At 34.7% G+C, this 19,019-nt stretch overlaps 1 protein-coding gene across 41 annotated transcripts in view; it reads right to left on the reverse strand.

Moving 5' to 3' along the window:
* Positions 1-19,019, reverse strand: part of LOC129259123 (adenylate kinase 9-like) — a 42,000-nt gene that overhangs the window by 2,448 nt on the left and 20,533 nt on the right. For 10 of the 41 annotated variants that reach the window (XM_064098235.1, XM_064098221.1, XM_064098215.1 and 7 more), the window contains 20 exons: positions 18,224-18,364; positions 17,268-17,342; positions 16,067-16,123; positions 15,164-15,409; positions 14,426-14,535; positions 13,731-13,943; positions 12,928-13,189; positions 12,250-12,290; positions 11,578-11,711; positions 10,744-11,032; positions 9,071-9,082; positions 6,668-6,895; positions 5,620-5,871; positions 4,829-5,009; positions 4,238-4,439; positions 3,532-3,678; positions 2,727-2,944; positions 1,615-1,981; positions 988-1,086; positions 360-577 (listed from right to left, as the gene is read on the reverse strand). In XM_064098235.1, coding sequence (XP_063954305.1) covers positions 360-577; positions 988-1,086; positions 1,615-1,981; positions 2,727-2,944; positions 3,532-3,678; positions 4,238-4,439; positions 4,829-5,009; positions 5,620-5,871; positions 6,668-6,895; positions 9,071-9,082; positions 10,744-11,032; positions 11,578-11,711; positions 12,250-12,290; positions 12,928-13,189; positions 13,731-13,943; positions 14,426-14,535; positions 15,164-15,409; positions 16,067-16,123; positions 17,268-17,342; positions 18,224-18,364 — 3,492 coding nt within the window. Of the gene's footprint in view, positions 1-359; positions 578-987; positions 1,087-1,614; positions 1,982-2,726; positions 2,945-3,531; positions 3,679-4,237; positions 4,440-4,828; positions 5,010-5,619; positions 5,872-6,667; positions 6,896-9,070; positions 9,083-10,743; positions 11,033-11,577; positions 11,712-12,249; positions 12,291-12,927; positions 13,190-13,730; positions 13,944-14,425; positions 14,536-15,163; positions 15,410-16,066; positions 16,124-17,267; positions 17,343-18,223; positions 18,368-19,019 lie in introns of all 41 variants that reach the window. The other 31 variants (XM_064098234.1, XM_054897402.2, XM_064098214.1 and 28 more) reach the window with 11 other exon arrangements.

The raw sequence follows: 19,019 nt of genomic DNA on the forward strand, positions 1-19,019 counted from the left end.
GATCTAAATTTGCTTGATAAAGAGATAAGAATTTCAGATCAATCTCAATTTTAGTTTGATTTGAATCAATCATTGATCTTTGTAAGACTGGTTGCTGGTCCTCTATAATGACTAGTTACACATGGGTACACAAAATAATATGCCAAAATACTGCTGGAAATTTAAAAAATATATGATTTCTTAATACATTTTTCACATCATATAAAATAAGAGACAATGACCAAATAGAGAATGCATGTGTATGCAAGAAAAAAAAAGCAGTTTGGAAATGCACCCTTTGTAAAGAAATCCTACTAGAAAAATGTATTTAGAAAACAGATGGACAGAACAAAAAAAAAGGGCCTGAGGGGAAGTCTCACCTTTGAGATGGAATGCCAGATATAGCAACGCTGATCTTGAGGGTGAGACGAAGGGGAACTTTGGTTTGAAGCAGCCCGTTGCAGTAAGAGCCTTGGTGATAGCAGTTGAGATTGTTTGTTCCATATAACCTAACATAGGCAGTGAGGTCACAAGGAGAGGGTCCTTCCTGGGTGGTAACTTGTGAGGTAACTTCAGGTTGTAGTAACGCTCAGGATACCTAAGGAGGGATAATAGGAATAGATTATGATGTCATTAACAAATAATGATCATTTGAAATTAAGGTCATGCTAAATCCATAAATATGGTCCTTCATTGTATGGCATAATGGCAATTTAGTCACCATCATTATCTAAAACAGCATTATAATCATATCATTTCCATCATCATCATCTTCATTATTTTCTTCAATATCACTGTCATTATTGTCATTATCATCATCATGATCGTCATCTTCATCATTTTCTTTAATTTCAGCCTTATCGTTATAATCATAATCTTTACCTTCACATTCATGATATGATCTACTATCACACAACTTACAAGTTACTTTTCAATATATCTCTTTTCTTTTCCTTCAAATGTTTGATCATTGCAGGAAAAATATCAAGTATTTATGGTGTGATATACCTCATGAATTTCTGCAGTTTTTCTTCAGAATCAAAGCAGTACATATTTTCCCTGTACTCCACAATAAGATCCGGGTTGCCTGGAAGGATTGCTTCATACCTGAATGCAAAAATAGATATCGAACAATGAAAATAAACACAATCCAATTTAAAAAAAACGAGAGCTGGTGAACATTTTATGAACATCTTGTTCGTCATTTCCGCAAATAAATTTGCAATTAACTGATCAACAATTATAAGTACTAAATCACTGACAAGCTCTATGAAACGTTTGCCTGATAGAGAATACAATGTGCTGTACAAGGTTTAAAGAAATATGGACAATTCCATCTTTTGCGGAATAAAAGTTAACTTTGATTAAAACAAATGATTCAATCATAAACATAGCAGTACTGCATATACCACAAAATTTAATAAGCTTATTTTAGTATGCTCCATAAATTGTATAATTTATTCATTAATTATATATTATAAATGAAACAAGGGTAAACATCAGGGAAACATCTACTTGATTAATAAATATAAAAAAACTCAAATCAAATCACAGGCAATGTGTCATGCCATAAAATCTAATTATTCTTTAAAATATTTTCATCAGACTGGGGCTAAGGAATGGTAAAAGACTCACCTCAGCTTTCCATCCAGGTAGGTAACAGGACAGTATCCCTGCAGCTCAATCTGCATAGGGAACATCTTCTTAGCATCAATGGCTGTTCTCCTCTTAGGCAGCAGCTCTGGAGGAGGTAATGCTCTAGGAGCTTGAGGTGGCACATAGAGTTCTGGTCTGGCCAGGAACTCCTTGACCTTCTCAGGGTTCTCCATCTTGTAGTAGCGACCGCGGAATTCTGCAGCGTTGTCTAGGTTGATCTGTCCGGCGCAGTCCACCAGCTCACCATCTTTGGCCAGGCTGACTGGACAGTACTGGCCAAAGTCACCAAGACGGGAGAAGAACTCCTTTGGTGTGATACACATGTCAGCGATAGATGCTGCCTTGCCTGAAGAGTTCAACCGGAAAATGGAGTATATTATGCAAACAGGGTATGACTTGAAATGTAATGTTTACTGATAATCAATGAATAATTCATTCCCTTGTAGTATCTCCTTTTTTCTTTCTTTCTTTCTTGTTCTGTGATCAATCTTAAAATCAGCCTAAAAACATTCCTGATATGTCTCCATACATACTGTAAAATTTATTCAAAGTAGTGCAATTTGCATGACAATCTCACTCCTCAGACAGGTGTATCTGACATCAAAAATGGTACAAACATATTGGGTATGATAAGTTTGTATTTGGTCACCCAACTCCCTATAAAGAACTGTACCAAGTATGCTATGAAGAAAAGGTTCTTATCAAGATGATTTATGATTATTCAATAAATCACCCTGAAACCTTCCTAAACACTACATTATACAAAGAAAGCAAAATGCAATCCTAAAATACTTGTTGTGAAGGTAAAAACGAGATGTGAATTGAAATGAATGAATCACGTCTTGAAAAGAAAATATGAAATCTGTATTGAAAGATCAATGTAATTTAGAATCTCTTCATCTGGAGAGAAGCAGGTATGAGGAAAATGATGAAGAAGATCGGAGTTTAATTGATAAGATGGAAAGAGAATGTGGAAAGATTCAACCAGAAGACACAAAGAAAAGGGAATGTCATATTGGAACAAAACACTGTAATCTATGATGCAGAGACAATGCTAACTTAAAGAAACTAATGAACAATGATATCCTTACCCTCTGATATCCTCTGCAGATAGTCTTGTATCCTACGAACGCTGTCCTTAGAATGGTCAGCAGCTCTGTTCCAAACCCACCACTTAGACTTCTCTCCTGTCACACTGACCCAGTTCTTATGAGTCTCTTTATAATACTCCCTCACAGAAGTAATCTCTTTCTGCCAGGCAGCAATCTTCAGAGCTAAGATCTGGGCGCTGTCATGGAGCGGTAACAACCTGAAAAGAAAATAAAAATTCAACAGATTTAAGTGTGAATGCTAATCACGCATTGTAAATCACTTGTGAATCAGCATTGTAGTTTTTCAAGGACTGAAGATGCATATAGTTTTTTTCCTGGGTGTGCCATGTGTGCTATTAAAATTAATAAAGATAATTATTTTCCGCCATACCAGGGTCATAACCAAAAGTTACAAAGCAATTGTACAAATGATTTCTATAATTCATTACACATAATGACCAATGTAATCAATTGTATCAGTCAGCCACATGTTGCATCATTAAGCTCTGTGTTACAAGGCCCAATACTATTTGGAAAAATAAACAAACAAACAAATAAATACTGCAAATAAAGAATAATTATTTGACAGCTATCAAAGTCTTTTTATTAAATTAAATTACCTGATATATGATTCGCATTTAATTATTCAGGGGATATACTGCATAGCATGAATTTTCATGGCATCATATAAATAATGTTTTAAAAAGTTACATGATAATTATCATAATTATAATAATAACAATAGAGAATACATCAAAATAACTAGAGTGTGCCTAAATGTGCTGAAAGATATGTCCATATTTACCTTTCTGAAGAATGTCTATCTTTCATTCCTCTGACCATGAGTTCCCTGCTATCAACACTAAGCTCAAGAATAACCACTGGGATAATACCGTGCTCTGTCATTAGATCAACCTGGTGTTTGGAGACTGGGTAACCATCAAGGACGTAGCTGTAATGGGGAACATAAAATCGGAATGGATGCCATAAATCTAAACAACAAAATATAGATCAGCTTCTGCTAAAACAAAAGGATTTATGATTGTTTTACATGTTTAAAATTAGAATCTGATTTTGTGACAGATTTAAAATATTATCCAGAAAATAATTTCATATTGCAATCTCTTCCCTCTCATATCCATGTGTTTGTCTTTTTTTCCTTTGCTTGTAAATCTTTTGGGAGGGGGGGGGGGCAATAACCCCAAAACCCCCACCCCATGCACACATTCCCCCCTCATAGACTGCAAGCACAGACTCATATTTGATACTTAAACCATTTATACCATGTCTAGAGTGAAGTCTAGACTCCAAACTCTCTGTCTGTGTCCAGTAAGAGAGGCAGCCACAGTATAAAGTGAATCTAGTCTCCCTACTTCAGACTCTGCATTATACTATGCAAATTTCACGAAAACCAAAGGTCTGGGCCTGCAGAATACCCCCCTCCCCCAAGTACCTTGACCATTACCCTCATCACCATTCCCAATAAGCCTTCCCTCTCTCCCTCTACTTACCCTCTGGTCGATGACCTCGTATCAAGGAGATTGACCTCTAGGGCTCGTATGGCAAGTTCATCAGGGAGCGGGATACCCTTCTTGATCTGAGCATTGATAAGTTTAGCTAGCTGTGTCTTGGGTTGTTGGGTCAAGATAAACCTGACTGCTTCACCGATAGACAGTCTCATCATACCGTAATCTGATGCAAATCGGTTGGCCACTGAACAGAATATAAGTTGGAGGAATAATAGTTTAGTGAATGCTGATATTCAGCTCATTGATCAATAAAGCATTAAGAGTAATAAAGCATGATAAAAAATTGATCATAAAGATATGCTCCTGACGAAGAGTCTAAGTGCTCGAAACGTTGAGATCACCTGTTCTTCTTAGAACTATCATCCGTAAGATTACCCAACAATCTTCTTCAGGACAACCTTTCAAAGTGAAACCGAAAATTTTATCATTTAGATTTGCACCATGTTTCACAAAGCTTGATGTGAGTAACAGGTGCTATGATATTGTCTGAAATATGCTTTTTGTCAATCAGTTCATTTCAGTAGCTTATAACAATTATAACTTATACATAACAACTCCACCATTGCTACTCACATGAAGTTTTTCCAGACTTTGGTGGTCCAATGATGGCCATCCTTACAGGGACAACAGGCTTGGGAGACGGTTGCTTCAGATACTTCAATGGATGCATGACAAACTCCTCTCTAGCTTGAGGGGTAGACATGAAGTAAATGTGCTGACGGTATACTGCTGGGAACGTTGGGTAGGTGTGACCCTGCAATTCAAGACCATTCAACAAATGGTGAATTAGTTTGTACAACAAAGATGAAATAACAAACATGATGAATAGAAATAAGATTTGTACTCATTCATTTCCAACAGAAAAATCATCAGTGTAAATTTGATAGCATAACTGAGAATTAACATTATACAAAAGTGTACAATCCTTGATTTGTATGTTGCTATAAAAAACAAAAATCTGAATACACATTGTAAAAGAAAGAGCTATAATAATCTGTGAAAAGTTTAATGTCTATAACTTTTTTTCACTAAGATACTAAGACTTAGGATTATGATTTTTGTTATGTTTTTTTTTTTTTAATTGACAATTAAATATTTTATTATGCACACATTTTTGCAGCACTTCACAAAGCACCATCATTTCTCAATGGCTCAATATACATAAGTTGTTATTATATCAAAGTCCCATATATCTATTTAATTCTTTTAACACTTTCATGAAAGGGTATGCCAACTTATACTGAGTGGCTGCTGGTGATGAGAAATTTGGATTTTACTGATTTTTTTTTAATGTTTTTTAAAAAGTATTTTGAAATTTAGTTTTCCCAAGATATATACATTTCAACTATATGATCCAAGCCTACCTGCATTGGTTGTATACAGTCTCCTTCCAGTAGCTTTACAGGACACCATCTTCCAAACCTTGACTGATGTTTATAACCAATCTGTAGCATCTTCCTAGCTACCATCTCCCTGATAGGATACACCTTCTCAAAGAGACTCTCTCTAAACTCCTGGACGGGTCTCAGACTCTGCTCAAGGGTGAAGCGGACAATGTGAGGCTTGCGACCTCCGTTCAGTTCCATCCGAGGGATCATGATCTCGTCAAGAGTTTCCTGTCAAGAAAAAAGAAGGAAGAAAGGATTAGATGAAATTATTTTCATTGTTTCTGGCTGACAACTAATGCACTCTGCAACTCTCACCATAATGAATCATCCTCCCTCTACAGACAAATTCCATCTATGAATCAGGCTACGGTTATTCCTTCAACCATTTTCTTCATGAACATGATTCTAACCCCAACTCAATGAAGCAATCGCCCATGTCCATTTGTACATGTGTTCCTCAATTTCAAGTATATTCTGATTACACACGATCCTAATCAAAAGAAGTACTCTTGGGCACGACATTTATAAAAATGAGGGGTGTTTTCTGAAATATTTTAGGACGGACTTAATTTGATATGAAAATTTCAGTGAAATCTCTGGTTTTGATTGAATAAGAAACTCTGATCTCTGTTACAGCGCTTTGTATCCTCTGGAAATGTGTTATATATACATGTATCCAATTATTATTTCTTATTATTATTGTTATTATTACTATGGTAACTGTCAGAGAATGACAACTTGTCAGTGCTGACAAGCTTCATAAGGTGGTCCCCTCATAGATAGTACTAAACAAAACAGGCATGTCAAATCAAAGGATTCATCGTTGGATAATAAAGATATATATCATTCATGTTTCTCCAATAATACCAAAAGGGGTATTATCAAAACAGGTATGCTTAGTGTTTTCGGCATCCAAATATTGAAAATGAAAATGAAGAAAGCATACATACAAATAAGGACATTGTATATTGTGAAGGTACCACCACACTTTCCATTTCATAAGAAAATTTTTTTTTCTACTTACCTGTAAGCCTGCGATGCGACTTGTATCATCATCATACACCTCGCCAATTTCATTCTTCAGTCTCTCAACGGCGTCTTCTTCTAACTCCTCCTCCTCTTCCTCTTCTTCCTCCTCTTCTTCAAACTCTTCAGCCAGCATAGCCTCGATATCTTCCTCTTCCTCATCATCAAACCCTTCTTCATCTGATGGTTCTGAGTCATCGCTGTCTCTATCTGCTGCTCTCTGAGCCTGATGAAATGCAAGCAAAAATGAATACTAGTATTGGTATTCTTTTAAAAATATATTTAAAAAAATATAAATGTATACATAACTATCATCTACAACTACTCGATACAGACATTTCCAAATTTATTAGTGTTCTTTTCATAACAAAATATTCATAGATATGCTTAGACATTCAGGGTAATGTTGTTTTTTGTTACATTTTCCTTATAATCAAAAGAACATGCATATATTATGTGACAGCACAATAGAAGATACATGGTTTAACACATTTTTCTTTTCTCCTTTTGTTTTTAAAAATATTGCAGACCCAAATACAAAAACCTTAGGCTAAAAATTTAAAACATTTTTTGCAAAGTACAAGCTTTAGAAAAAAATATCAGTTAAAATCTTCCTTTTACAGGGTGGTCATTGATGGGGATTTCAGAGAAGAAAATAGAATATGGTGCTTTCTAAAGCAAGGCATTCAATTTTTAGGTAAAATACATCAAACTAAATATTACAAACAGTATCTATTTCAAACTTTTAGAGAAAAAAATATTAAACATTATGGATTGTGAGTACAAAAAAAACAAGAACTAAACATCATTACTTTTCACACCGACACTCAAGCAATTAAGGCAAAGCAACATCATTATTACATAATTGTATTTACATTTCACGTTCATGATATTCAGCAGCAGCATTCATTTTATAGAACATGCAAAAGACATTCATGGGGGTTCTGGACTTGTTAAAAACACAAAGAAAAAATGGGAGAATGTGATTATCATCAAGATATGATCATAATCATCTCATAGTCAGACACTTTCTTCAAGAAAGATAATAATATTATTTGATGTACATGTACATGTATGCTTATGATACTTTGCATTTACACACACACAGAAAATAACTTTTTTTTAATTTAATTAACATATTTTCGATTTTGATATCTCCCTCCCCCCCCCCCAAAAAAAAAAAACATATCATGAGGATTTAAATGAGCATTCCAATTACTATAACTATATTACTTTTTGCTCAGTTATTTCTTGAAAGTAAGCTACAAGCGCAATTTATCATTGTGCAATGCCATAAGTTATGTATGTCCGACCACTCTGCGTAGGATATTCCTGAAATGGTTTGTCTCTTTTTATCTTGTTAATGAATATAAAGAGATATTATTCTCTCAAATTCTCAATAGCTTGAATAGTTCATGAAATGTAGTATTGATGAATAAAAAGAAAGTTGGCCGTAAATTTTAAGTAATTGCCCCATTGCAAATTTACTTTCACTCTCTATAGCTGATCATACTTTTAACTCTACATATCAAGAAGATTACTATTTAGTTAGTCTATTTAATGCAAGCTTGTATATCTATCACATGTTTACATACATTTAAGGGGTTTTGCTAGCATGTTAACACAATATATATTACTAGTTCTTCACAGCTACAAGGTTCATTCTATACTGCAAATTTATTTTCGCTCTCCTCAGTCTATTATGCTTTTAACTCTACAGTTCAAACAGATACTTGTATAGTTAGTAAACTTTGTGCAAGCTTGTGAATCAAAATAGCTTTAGGCTTTTGTGAGCATGTTAACATTATTGCACATTAGGTATGCTCTTATTATGTGGTTCATTTGTGACAGAGAAGACCTCTATAACAATAGAGTTATTAGTTTTAAGGTTCTCAAAGCATTAACTGCATTGTTAGATTGTTTTATTGTATTGATCTACTTGTTAATTAGTCTATTCAAATGCGATTACACAATTAATGTTATTAATTGTTCTGTCAAGCTTTACTGGCCTAATTGTGATGTTAGACATGATTTTATTATTATTGCTTTCAGTCTCTATGTATAGTGTAGGCGTGATTAATTATTAGCTATCTTTTTTTCTATTTTTATTCATCGATACCCCTTTCACATTGATCTTGAAGTACACAGTCAGCACCAGGGTGTCTCCTAGTTTTAATCCAGGTGGTTCCAGGTTAAGATTAGCCAGAGATTGAAGAAGGAAGACATCTCAAACTGGAAATTATCCAGATTGGACTGCGCATGGGTAACTTTCCTCAATGTGAAAGAGGCATTCGAAGCTTAGGCTTTCAAAGTACTTTGTTAATAATCTATCTATATACTTTGTTATTTGTTATTGGTGACACTGATATAGGAGTGTCAAGATGTTGATATGAAAACCTACCCTTAACTCTGCCTGCTCGTACACAATGATGAGAATAATAGAGATGAAACAAACAAAGGTCATGAAACAGAGTGAAACAATAGCACATGTTCAAAACAACAATGAAACAAGAGAGACAAAAATGTATATGCACCATCTCCTAAACAACCAATTAAGAAAATCAAAAGAATTGGGAAGGGGTTGCATATAACTCATTGTCACTGATATAAATAAAAATGTAAAACACTTATTATAAAAGATATAATGAGTAAACATGAGATAGATAATGAAATAAACTGACTGAAAGGATTTGTATAAATGAAATAACATAAATGTACATTGACTGCATATTAATGAATACAAGAGTAACAAGATAAATACAAAATCTTGGACTTTACAAAAAAATATGAACAACAAAACAATACGCAAGCTCTGTTCTGCTAGTACACAAATAATACACATTAGCAAGAATTACACATGTGAGGTAACTTTGGAACTATTCTAACGTGCCCGAAACATAGATGAGGGCATTGAACTGTTTCAAAGGTAACAAGTGTGTGTAATTACTCTGATACCCAAGCGAAATTATATGCATTATTTGTTTTATAAGATAATGTTATGGACCCTTGTTATTTGATAAACCATCCTCATCTTGTAACCATGACCGGTCAATAGTACCAGTCATTAGCAAGTTTGCCTTTTAGCTAAAAGAAAAGACTGGTCACACGATAGATTTCAGCCAATCATGTGATTAGGATCCATATCACTATTTTATAAACTTTCATATCTAATGGAGATAAGAAGCAGTGTACCTTGTGAATACGCAATGTTTTCGCCAGAAACTTCATTATAAAACATAATGGTGAACAAATAAATTACATGGAAAAAATAATACTGGTGAAATATTATTAATGCAATAGTGGTGATGATGGTAATGGAAATATATAGGGGGAGTGATACGTTTTTGTGATCACAAAATCAAATGCCACAAGTATGAAATGTCTTGGGATATACAATAAATTTCTTACAGGAATGGAAATAGGTATAGCAAAAAATATCGAAATATTCCTGGGGTAATAATAAGGTGTTTTATGTTACTACATTTCAAAGATGGATACAGATATCAAGTGTATGTTGTGTAGTAAATCAAATGATGTAGACACATTAAATATTGACCAATAATAATAGACAGGCAAATGAGGAGGTATCCCTATAAAACTGAATGAAATCCAATGAAAATCCAAAAGTTTTTCGTTAAGACAGCATACTGTCATACACAATGTTTATCAATTGAATCCTAATTTCTTTGCTTAGTATTTCAAAGAGATGGATGAATATTTAGATCAATAAAAGTAGATATCATGTTTTCATATGGCTGACCGCAAGAGGTGACCAGGATCCTGTAACACAAAGTTTAGCGATTAATTGTACACTTCATTTTCACGATTGATTGTACATTGTAGTCAATGCAATCAATCGCAGAAAATTGTTGTACGATCATTGCTAAGTTTTGTGTTATGTGCCCCTGGGGAGTGTTTCATGAAGCATCTAGTCAGTGATTTTCACTTACAAATTTGACCTGAGCCAATCAGATGCAAGGATTACAGTAGCTTATAACAATGACAGTGAAAATCACAAATAAAGTGTTTCAGGGAATGCTCCCAAGAAATGTAAGACATTTCAGAATCTCCTACCTGTCTCTTTGCTTTCCTATCATCCGCCTCTGAGATGAGTTCTTGTCGTCGCTTCTTGATCGCCTCCTCTCGCTCCTTCTTCTTCTTGGCCTTACGCTTCTCTCTCCGTGCCACCCTGCGATCACGTCGCTTACGCCATTTCTCCAGCTTGGGCGGGAGCATTCTGCTTGTGATGTCTGAATCTTCTACATTGAGCAGGATAGCAGCGTCTGGGAAAAAGCCATTTTCAGCCATGAATTGAGCTTCCTCGGAGGTGCGAGGGAACCCTTCCAAGATGAAACCAGTTGATCTGTACAACATCATACAAAAATCACTCATCAATAATTAATCTATTACAATCAATAAACTTGAACAAATGGAATGAGTAGACATTCAAAAAACAGTAGAGGATCACACCAATACCTCAACCAAATATAGATTTCAATGACCTATTGGTATAAGTGCAATACATTCCGGGTTGGTCAAAATTCCTAACCATAGAATAGTTTAATAATTACTTCGCAAAGGAATTAATTGATTCAATTAAATACAATTTTCAAAATGTCTGACAATAGATTTGTTATATGATTTAAGACTTCAACTAATTTACACAATTTTCTTTGCCTTTTGCTTCAGAAAAGTACTTTGTGTGACTGCAAGAACCAAGCTTGGTGTTTAATTAGCTGTTTGTAAGTTATGCATGACTTAACACATAACTACATATCTGGAACATCTTCTTAGGTGCTAAGTCAACTACATAGAGAAATATCATTTAGCACAAGAAGAGGTCACCAGTTTTGCATCAAACCATGCATAACTTACACACCGACTTATGAAATGACCCCCGAGACTTACTTGTAAGGTTCTAAATTCCACCAGTCTGGTATAATCTTCTCCAGTGAGTCTATGCTGAGTGATTCATCACCCATTAGGTTACCCTTGATGTTCTCTTCAAACTCATTCAACTCCACCTCCTGCTCCTCCTCTCCCTGATGGATAGATAGAAAGAACAAATCAAGATTGAAAATATTCAACATCAATTTACACTAATATGACTATCATGTAAAGGTGTTTTGGTTTGGTTTGGTGGATAAGTCTCTGCACTTTGAGCTACAAAGTACCTGGTTCAATTCCATGCCGCAGCACTAATTTCCTTTGGAAAGACAGTAATCTGCATTTACCACACTTTTACTCACAATGTGGGTGTACAAATTCTGAATTTCATATTGTTCATACAAATGAAATTACTAATCACAATCTTAAAAAATAAAGCAATAAATGTAAATAATAATAATAATTGGCATTTATATCGCGCTTTATCAATCTATGACTGTTCAAAGCGCTTCACAATTATTATTACCTGGTCACTGGATTCATAGCATTTTAAGCAGCCTGTTAGGCGCACACTTGCTAAACCAACCACAATGATGGTTGCCTCCTACCAGTTTCATGATTAAACCATAAATCAACATGACTTACCAGATTAGAAAATAACTCAACAATATAAAATGATTTAGCATGACTTACCCCTTCTTCATTGTCCTCCTCAGTCTGTTCTGCAGCAGCAGCTGATATCATAGTAATAGAAAAGAAAATATGTTATAGACCGAAAGACTTAAAAGAACCTGCAGTCAATACACATATTTAACATTAAAATTATGCATCACAGAAATAACTGCAAGTAGCGACAAGCTGCTATCACATTGATGCTGCGAAATTTTAAAGGAATTTAGTGATTATTTTAAAGCAACTACTGGATGTATCATTGAATTTTTGGCTTTGTAGCACTAGATAATCACTTTTGCAATTGACTGCATAGGTCACAATGTACAATCAATCATTAAAATCACCAATGTATAATCATGTGCTAAAGCTTTTCTTTCTTTTAATCATTATTCATATGGTGAAAATAGTCAGAATAATACTTTTTATTCAAGTCATCCATCACCATCCTTGGGTATGTTTGTTGGGTTCGTTTGTTTCTTGTTTTTTTTTTTTGTATCAGAGCATTTGAAAACTCTTTTTTCATTAAATGATTTGTATGATGAAAATAAATAATCAGAATATTATTTCAACACCATATCCATCATCATCCTTGGGTATTTTTTTATACCTTTTGCAAACCATTCTAAGGCCTGGCACATATTCCACTATCTGTAAAGTTGATGAAGATGGAATCGTTAGCCAATGTAAGAAAAGATTTACCATCATTTGGTTCTGATACAACTGGTATTCCATCCTTCAGTCCTTCTACTGGCTCTTCCTCTTCTGGCTCTTCCTCTTCTGGCTCCTCCTCCTCCTCTTCAAACTCTGGTCCTATCTTCTTCTTGGTCTTCTTGATGATGAGTTCCTGGAGCCGATCTTTGAAGCTGATGTGGAACAGGCCTAGTTTGTCTGCCATAGCTCTTGCATGGAGGGACTTGCCTGCACCCTTGGGGCCAAGCATTAACAGCCGAACTGGAGGAGGCTGAACAATGGAAACAACAGGTGTAAAAACATGAAGAATATGTGATACAAGCACATCTCTGTGGATCAAGGGGCCAATGCCCCCAGGCCAAAAGTAAATTATTTCTTTCTATTCATTTCTTTTTTTAATGGGTTATACACCCTATAAGGGGTGATTGCTTTTTATAATACTTCCTTTTTTTCAGAGTGCCTCCCAACCTGTACAAACTACATCCCTGACTGCATCTTGAATATATCATCCTACAAGAAACTAGATATCACATTATTGAATTAAGTCCCCTGGGTGTTTTTCATATGGATCCATTTAATGTTAACAAATTCTTTCAAACTAGTTACAGAAGTCTTTATTTCTTTCTTTCCGTTTCCTTTTCCTATTTCTTTCTTTACTTTTTCATTGCTTTACCTTTCTGTCTGCATCCAGGCCATCCTTTATATTTTCCATCTTGGGATCAATTTTTTTTCTATTCTTTACAGGAAACATAATTTCAAAATTCACTCTCTTCTTTTATAAGATCTTCACTTTCCTTCAAACACAATCTCACCTGAAACGGCCTTCCTTTAGCCACAAACGTGGTTGGTTCAGCGATGAACTTATCCCTAGCCTCTGGGTTGGAACAGTAGTAGACCTTCTCCCTGTACTTAGCTGCTATCTCTGGGTTACTAGGCCATAGGACAAACTTCTCCTTCAGAGCTACAGGACAGAAGTGCTTGGTATCACCAAACTGCTTCTTCTTATTCTTAGTGACTTCCTCATCCTAAGAAAAATAAATAAAAATAGAATACTCCAATTTAAAACAGGACAAAATATAATGTGCAATATTTTCTGTAGCTCACCATTAAAATAATATCTTTTTTATTATAAAACAAATTTAAAACATAATGATGTACACATAGAAAAGCACTATCCAGTTTCCAGATAACAGAGCAAAAACTGGTTCAATTTCTCAACCCCCCCGGGAAAAAAATGAAATTGAAATAAATCTAGAATATCAGTTTGAGTAAAGGTTTCAGGTTTACCACTACTTCTGCACCCTAATACAGATCAGATGAGATTAAATTTGAGCTCTGCAAACAACTAGCCCTGGCAACCTGGATTGTACCACTGAAAATTTTGACTATCATTATTATCATAGAAACAAACAGCACACAAAAGTCTCCAAGTATAATTATATGTAAAAGTCCACACGAAGAGGGAGAACAGAGTATACCACCCCCAAAAAAATATCCATCATCTTACCTCTTCTTCCTCCATCTCATCTCCCTCCTCATCAGCTTCAGCTGCTGCATCTTCATCCTCTTCATCCATATCAATACTATTATACTCCCATGGTCTGTAGGTGTACGGTACTATACAAAGAACAAATAACATATCAAAGGTATCATTATGGTTTTCATTTAAATAGACAAATATTAAGAACTTTTTCCCAAAAAATAATCTATTATTGACAATTGCTCCAACACACACACCCACACAAATCAAAAATAATAAACTCAGCCTTAAAAAAATACCTATTAAGGTCTAAAGACAGTATTTTCTCATATACTGGACCAATTGTTATTTGATATTGAGATTTCTCACCACTGTAATGATATAAACAGTAAAGTTTATTAGAGGATCAAGCTGGCCCTGTAACAAAATAAATCTTCCAAGTTACTCTGTCACCAATGGTAACTACGAAGATGATGACATGACTCTCAGTCAAAGGAAAAGAAAAGAATGTTTCCATGGCAGTTACCATGAAAAATACATGTACCATCAATGGTCAGTTTTATGACACAAGAGCATGGCATGTAAAAGCCTAGCAGATCACTTAAACAAGGTGATGAAGGCCACAGGTCAAAGAAAATTAAAACCCTTCCACAGCTGAATGTATATTTAGTCAGAAGTATATTTGGATGCATTAATACAAGAGGCAAACAATGCAGTTCTTCTGACCCATAGCTGAATGTATAATTTGTGAGAGGTATGACTTACGTTCCACCATGGTATGTGATTCCTTGATGATATCCTCAGTCTTCTTGTTCTCAATCTCTATCTGGATCGGATCAAGGTTGATAGTTCCTGTGAGTAGAGCTTGGATGGACGGCCACTCTCTCTCAAACTCATTCCTCTGATCTTTGAACTTGCTTGTCTCTGGACCATCGGGAGGAAGAGGGTCTTCTTCAGGGACAGGAACAGGAGGAGGTTTATCCTCTTCCTCTTCTTCTTCCTCAGTCTTAGCTAAAAGAATGATCAGGGGTAATTATATCATTTTGATATACAAGACCAGTCAGCAATAATAATTACATTTGCTTGTTGTGCACATGACACTAGTTTTATAAGAAGAATAAGTGAATCTGCTTCATTCAAACCTCTTGTGACCACAGAATCTGTTCATCTTTGGAGAAAATTGAATTAGAAGTGAATAATAAAATGTATTGCATAATCTTTTCTTGAATAAAAATCTTTTAATAGTTAACATTCCACAATTTTCTGCAAAATTTAATTTTAAGACTGTATTTTCCCCCAAGAGGTTGTAGATCTTATTTTTTCACTGTCTCTTCTTCCCTTGCAATTGTCATTTTGGGGGATATACCAGTAATGTTATAAAATCAGAACAATACAAGGAATAACATTTTAGGATTGATAATGGAGGAAAATATATATAAAAATTAGAGCACAAACAGAATTGACAGAAAATGATGGAAAATCAAAAGCTATATTTGTAAACATTGTGGAATTCTCAAACTGGAGAAAGAATTCAATGTTTGCCAAAAATCAATTTGAATCCTCAAGTTTCAGAAATTATACACATTTGATTCTTACTGTATTCCTCCCCTTTTCAGGAGGGAGATAGCAAAAATAATAGCAATATAATCACACAATGACTCTGTATACCTTTTTCTTCATAAGAAGTTACAGTAGTAGTAAGGTCTGCATCAGTTGTAGTGCCTTCTGTATATATGTAGCAGTGTGTTATGCAAAGCAAGTATAGTTTATAGAATGATACAAGGTGTATAAAGGAATTTGGAATGTTTTGAAGATTGATAGATTGAGTATAGTCAGTAAAGCAGATAATAAATAGGAAAATACAGTACAGTTAAATACAAGAGCAAAAGGATGGCAGTGCAGATAGCAGCATTTATGTGAAATGTAAGTCATGTTAGTGTAAGTGACAAGATATTGAGAAGGCAAAGGATTTGGTTTTCAATGAACATGATGGATATGGAAAGTGAAATAATGTGCATACACAATAATCAAAGCAGAAAAAGGTGTACATACATATTATGTATGTACATGTACATACAAATATCACAAATATGCCACAAAAAGATGAATACATGTATATAGTGGATACAATAAAGTTGAGATGAATAGTGGATACAATAAAATTGAGATGAATATAGGAAGAGGATGGTGAAATTAGATGAATATGGGGGAAAGCATAAATAATATAAAACATTAGCATAAAATAAGATGCATTGCATAGTGACTAAAAACGTACTAGTAAGAGCTATGACCTTCAAAATTCCACTGTATAATTTAGCATAATATTGAGTCAGGTAAATGGAAAGCATATGAACTTATTTCCGAGTGTTAATCTTTTATTTTTTTTACTATGCTATGCTATACTTATCTGCATTCTAATAACAATAGTTAAATAATAATTCCAAGTACTTTGGTACAATATAATTCAATACTTAGTAAACTCCACAATTTTTGGATGATGTTGACATTTTTACACATAACAAATTTAGTTCAATTAACTAAATTACACTATAAATTTCTATACTTTTCTAAAATTGTCATCAAAAACGAAAAAAGGAATTTTCTTACTCAGAAAAATATTAATACATCTTCAAAGTAGTAAGTAAAATATCTTCATAATCAACACCCTCAAAACAATAATATTCCACATAAGGAATAGACACAGCCACACCCAAATCTTATCAAAAAGGAATTCCACTGGATCAAGATTTCACAACAGAAAAAAAAAATGATCCCTCAGAGCAAATATACTCATACCCCTCCATAAAACGTTCTTATGATTGTAATAGCCTTATCAAAATCACTGCACACATGTTAGTAGGCGCTCTACCTTTGGGTTTTTGTTCACCATCAGACACGCCCGGTGCTGCATCACCCTCCACCCCTCCACCAGAAGTGGGAGAAGCTGATTTAAAGTTTAAAGATTTAGAGCACATTAGTGTTACATATCTTATTAATATCTTGTTAATAAAGCAACATGCCCCAGCAGTGGCGGACCGTGACCCTGAGGAGAGAAAGCATTGGAGGGGCACTGTATTGTTTGTGAACAATGCTGTGTCCCTCCAATGCTTTGTCTCCTCCGGGTCACGGTCCGCCACTGTGCCCCAGCGTAACAAGGAATGCTAAACATGAACGCCATCCACCACAAATAACTTCAGTTTAGAGAAATTAAAAACCAAACAACCCAGAAAAAAAAACATTTGGCACATGCAGTAATTTTCTCAATTTCACTGTCAAGTATATATATGTTACAAGGGGCAACACAAAACTTTGACCCTTTATTCAAATCTAAGATACACAACATAAACAGCATAAAATGCATTATAGATTGATCATCAATGAAGTGAAGGACATGCTGAAAACCCAGTGGATTTTTAATTCACTCTAATGCTTAAATTTGATATATCTGTATACTTTTTTTCTTTATCTTTCTTCCTCACATTCCTCCCCCATCCCTCCCTCTTTCTCTTACAATAACTCAGTGTTTCACTCCCTCCCTTATTTTTCATCCTTTCCCTCCTATCTTATCTACTTGATATCTGATTCTATTCTGACATTTTGTTATGCTTCATTACCTAGGTATAGACATTTAACTCTTATTTTAATCCCATTTTTTTCATACATCCAAGATCTCTTTCATTGATTGCCTGAGTTTTCTTGTCTTAATGTATTTTCCCTTTTTTTTTCTTCTTTCTGTAAAATGAGAGGAAGAAAGTAAAGTTAGTATTCTGAACAGGTCCCATAAATGATGCACAGCAAACAAGATGAATGATGAACGGATTCTACCTTCTCCTTCCTCTCCACCTCCTGCTCCTCCTTCTCCAGCTGCCTCTCCATCCTTCTCTCCATCCTTTTCTCCTTCTGCTTCTCCTTCTTGGTCTCCTTCTTCTTTTTCTCCTTCAGGTTTCTCTTCCTGCGTTTTTGCTGCTACTTACGGTAATAAATAGTGTTTGGGTCACATTATACATTTTATTTGACTGGTAATATATTTTGTCTGTGCAATGTACAATTCATATATAACATATCAGGCATAAGTATTTATTTATTAAGGGTATGCGTGAATATCATGCTTTTGTATGTAACTATGTGTTTACAGATAAATGTGTGTCTATGAATAGAATCTAGAGCTGGATGGTAATAAAAGTATTTGGAATCTTTATAGCTATAATTGCTCCTGCCATTCTCTTTAACTGCTACTACTGCTTCAATATTTTACTGCCACAACCTGCAATGACCACTGCCATTACCACCACTGTCAATGATTGATACTGCCACAATTGCTCCCATTTACATGTTTTACCTCTACCACCACTACCACCACCACCATGATCACCCACCATACCGTAAATATCCATATAATTTATCTACTCTTTGCTTGCTTATATTTGTGTTTTTTTCATGTGGTTCTATACATGTAGATGAATTGGTGTACACAACCCTATACTAGTGATAGATTTATAGTCGAAGCATGCAAATCTTTAAAAATGTACTGCTACTACCTTTACTTTAAATCTACCACTAAAACTACCTTAACAACTCCCAATCAAACACCCACTACTACAACAATTTTTTATTACTAGTA

Source organism: Lytechinus pictus, chromosome 4, assembly GCF_037042905.1.
Source record: "Lytechinus pictus isolate F3 Inbred chromosome 4, Lp3.0, whole genome shotgun sequence".
NCBI classification, from domain to species: Eukaryota; Metazoa; Echinodermata; class Echinoidea; order Temnopleuroida; family Toxopneustidae; genus Lytechinus; species Lytechinus pictus.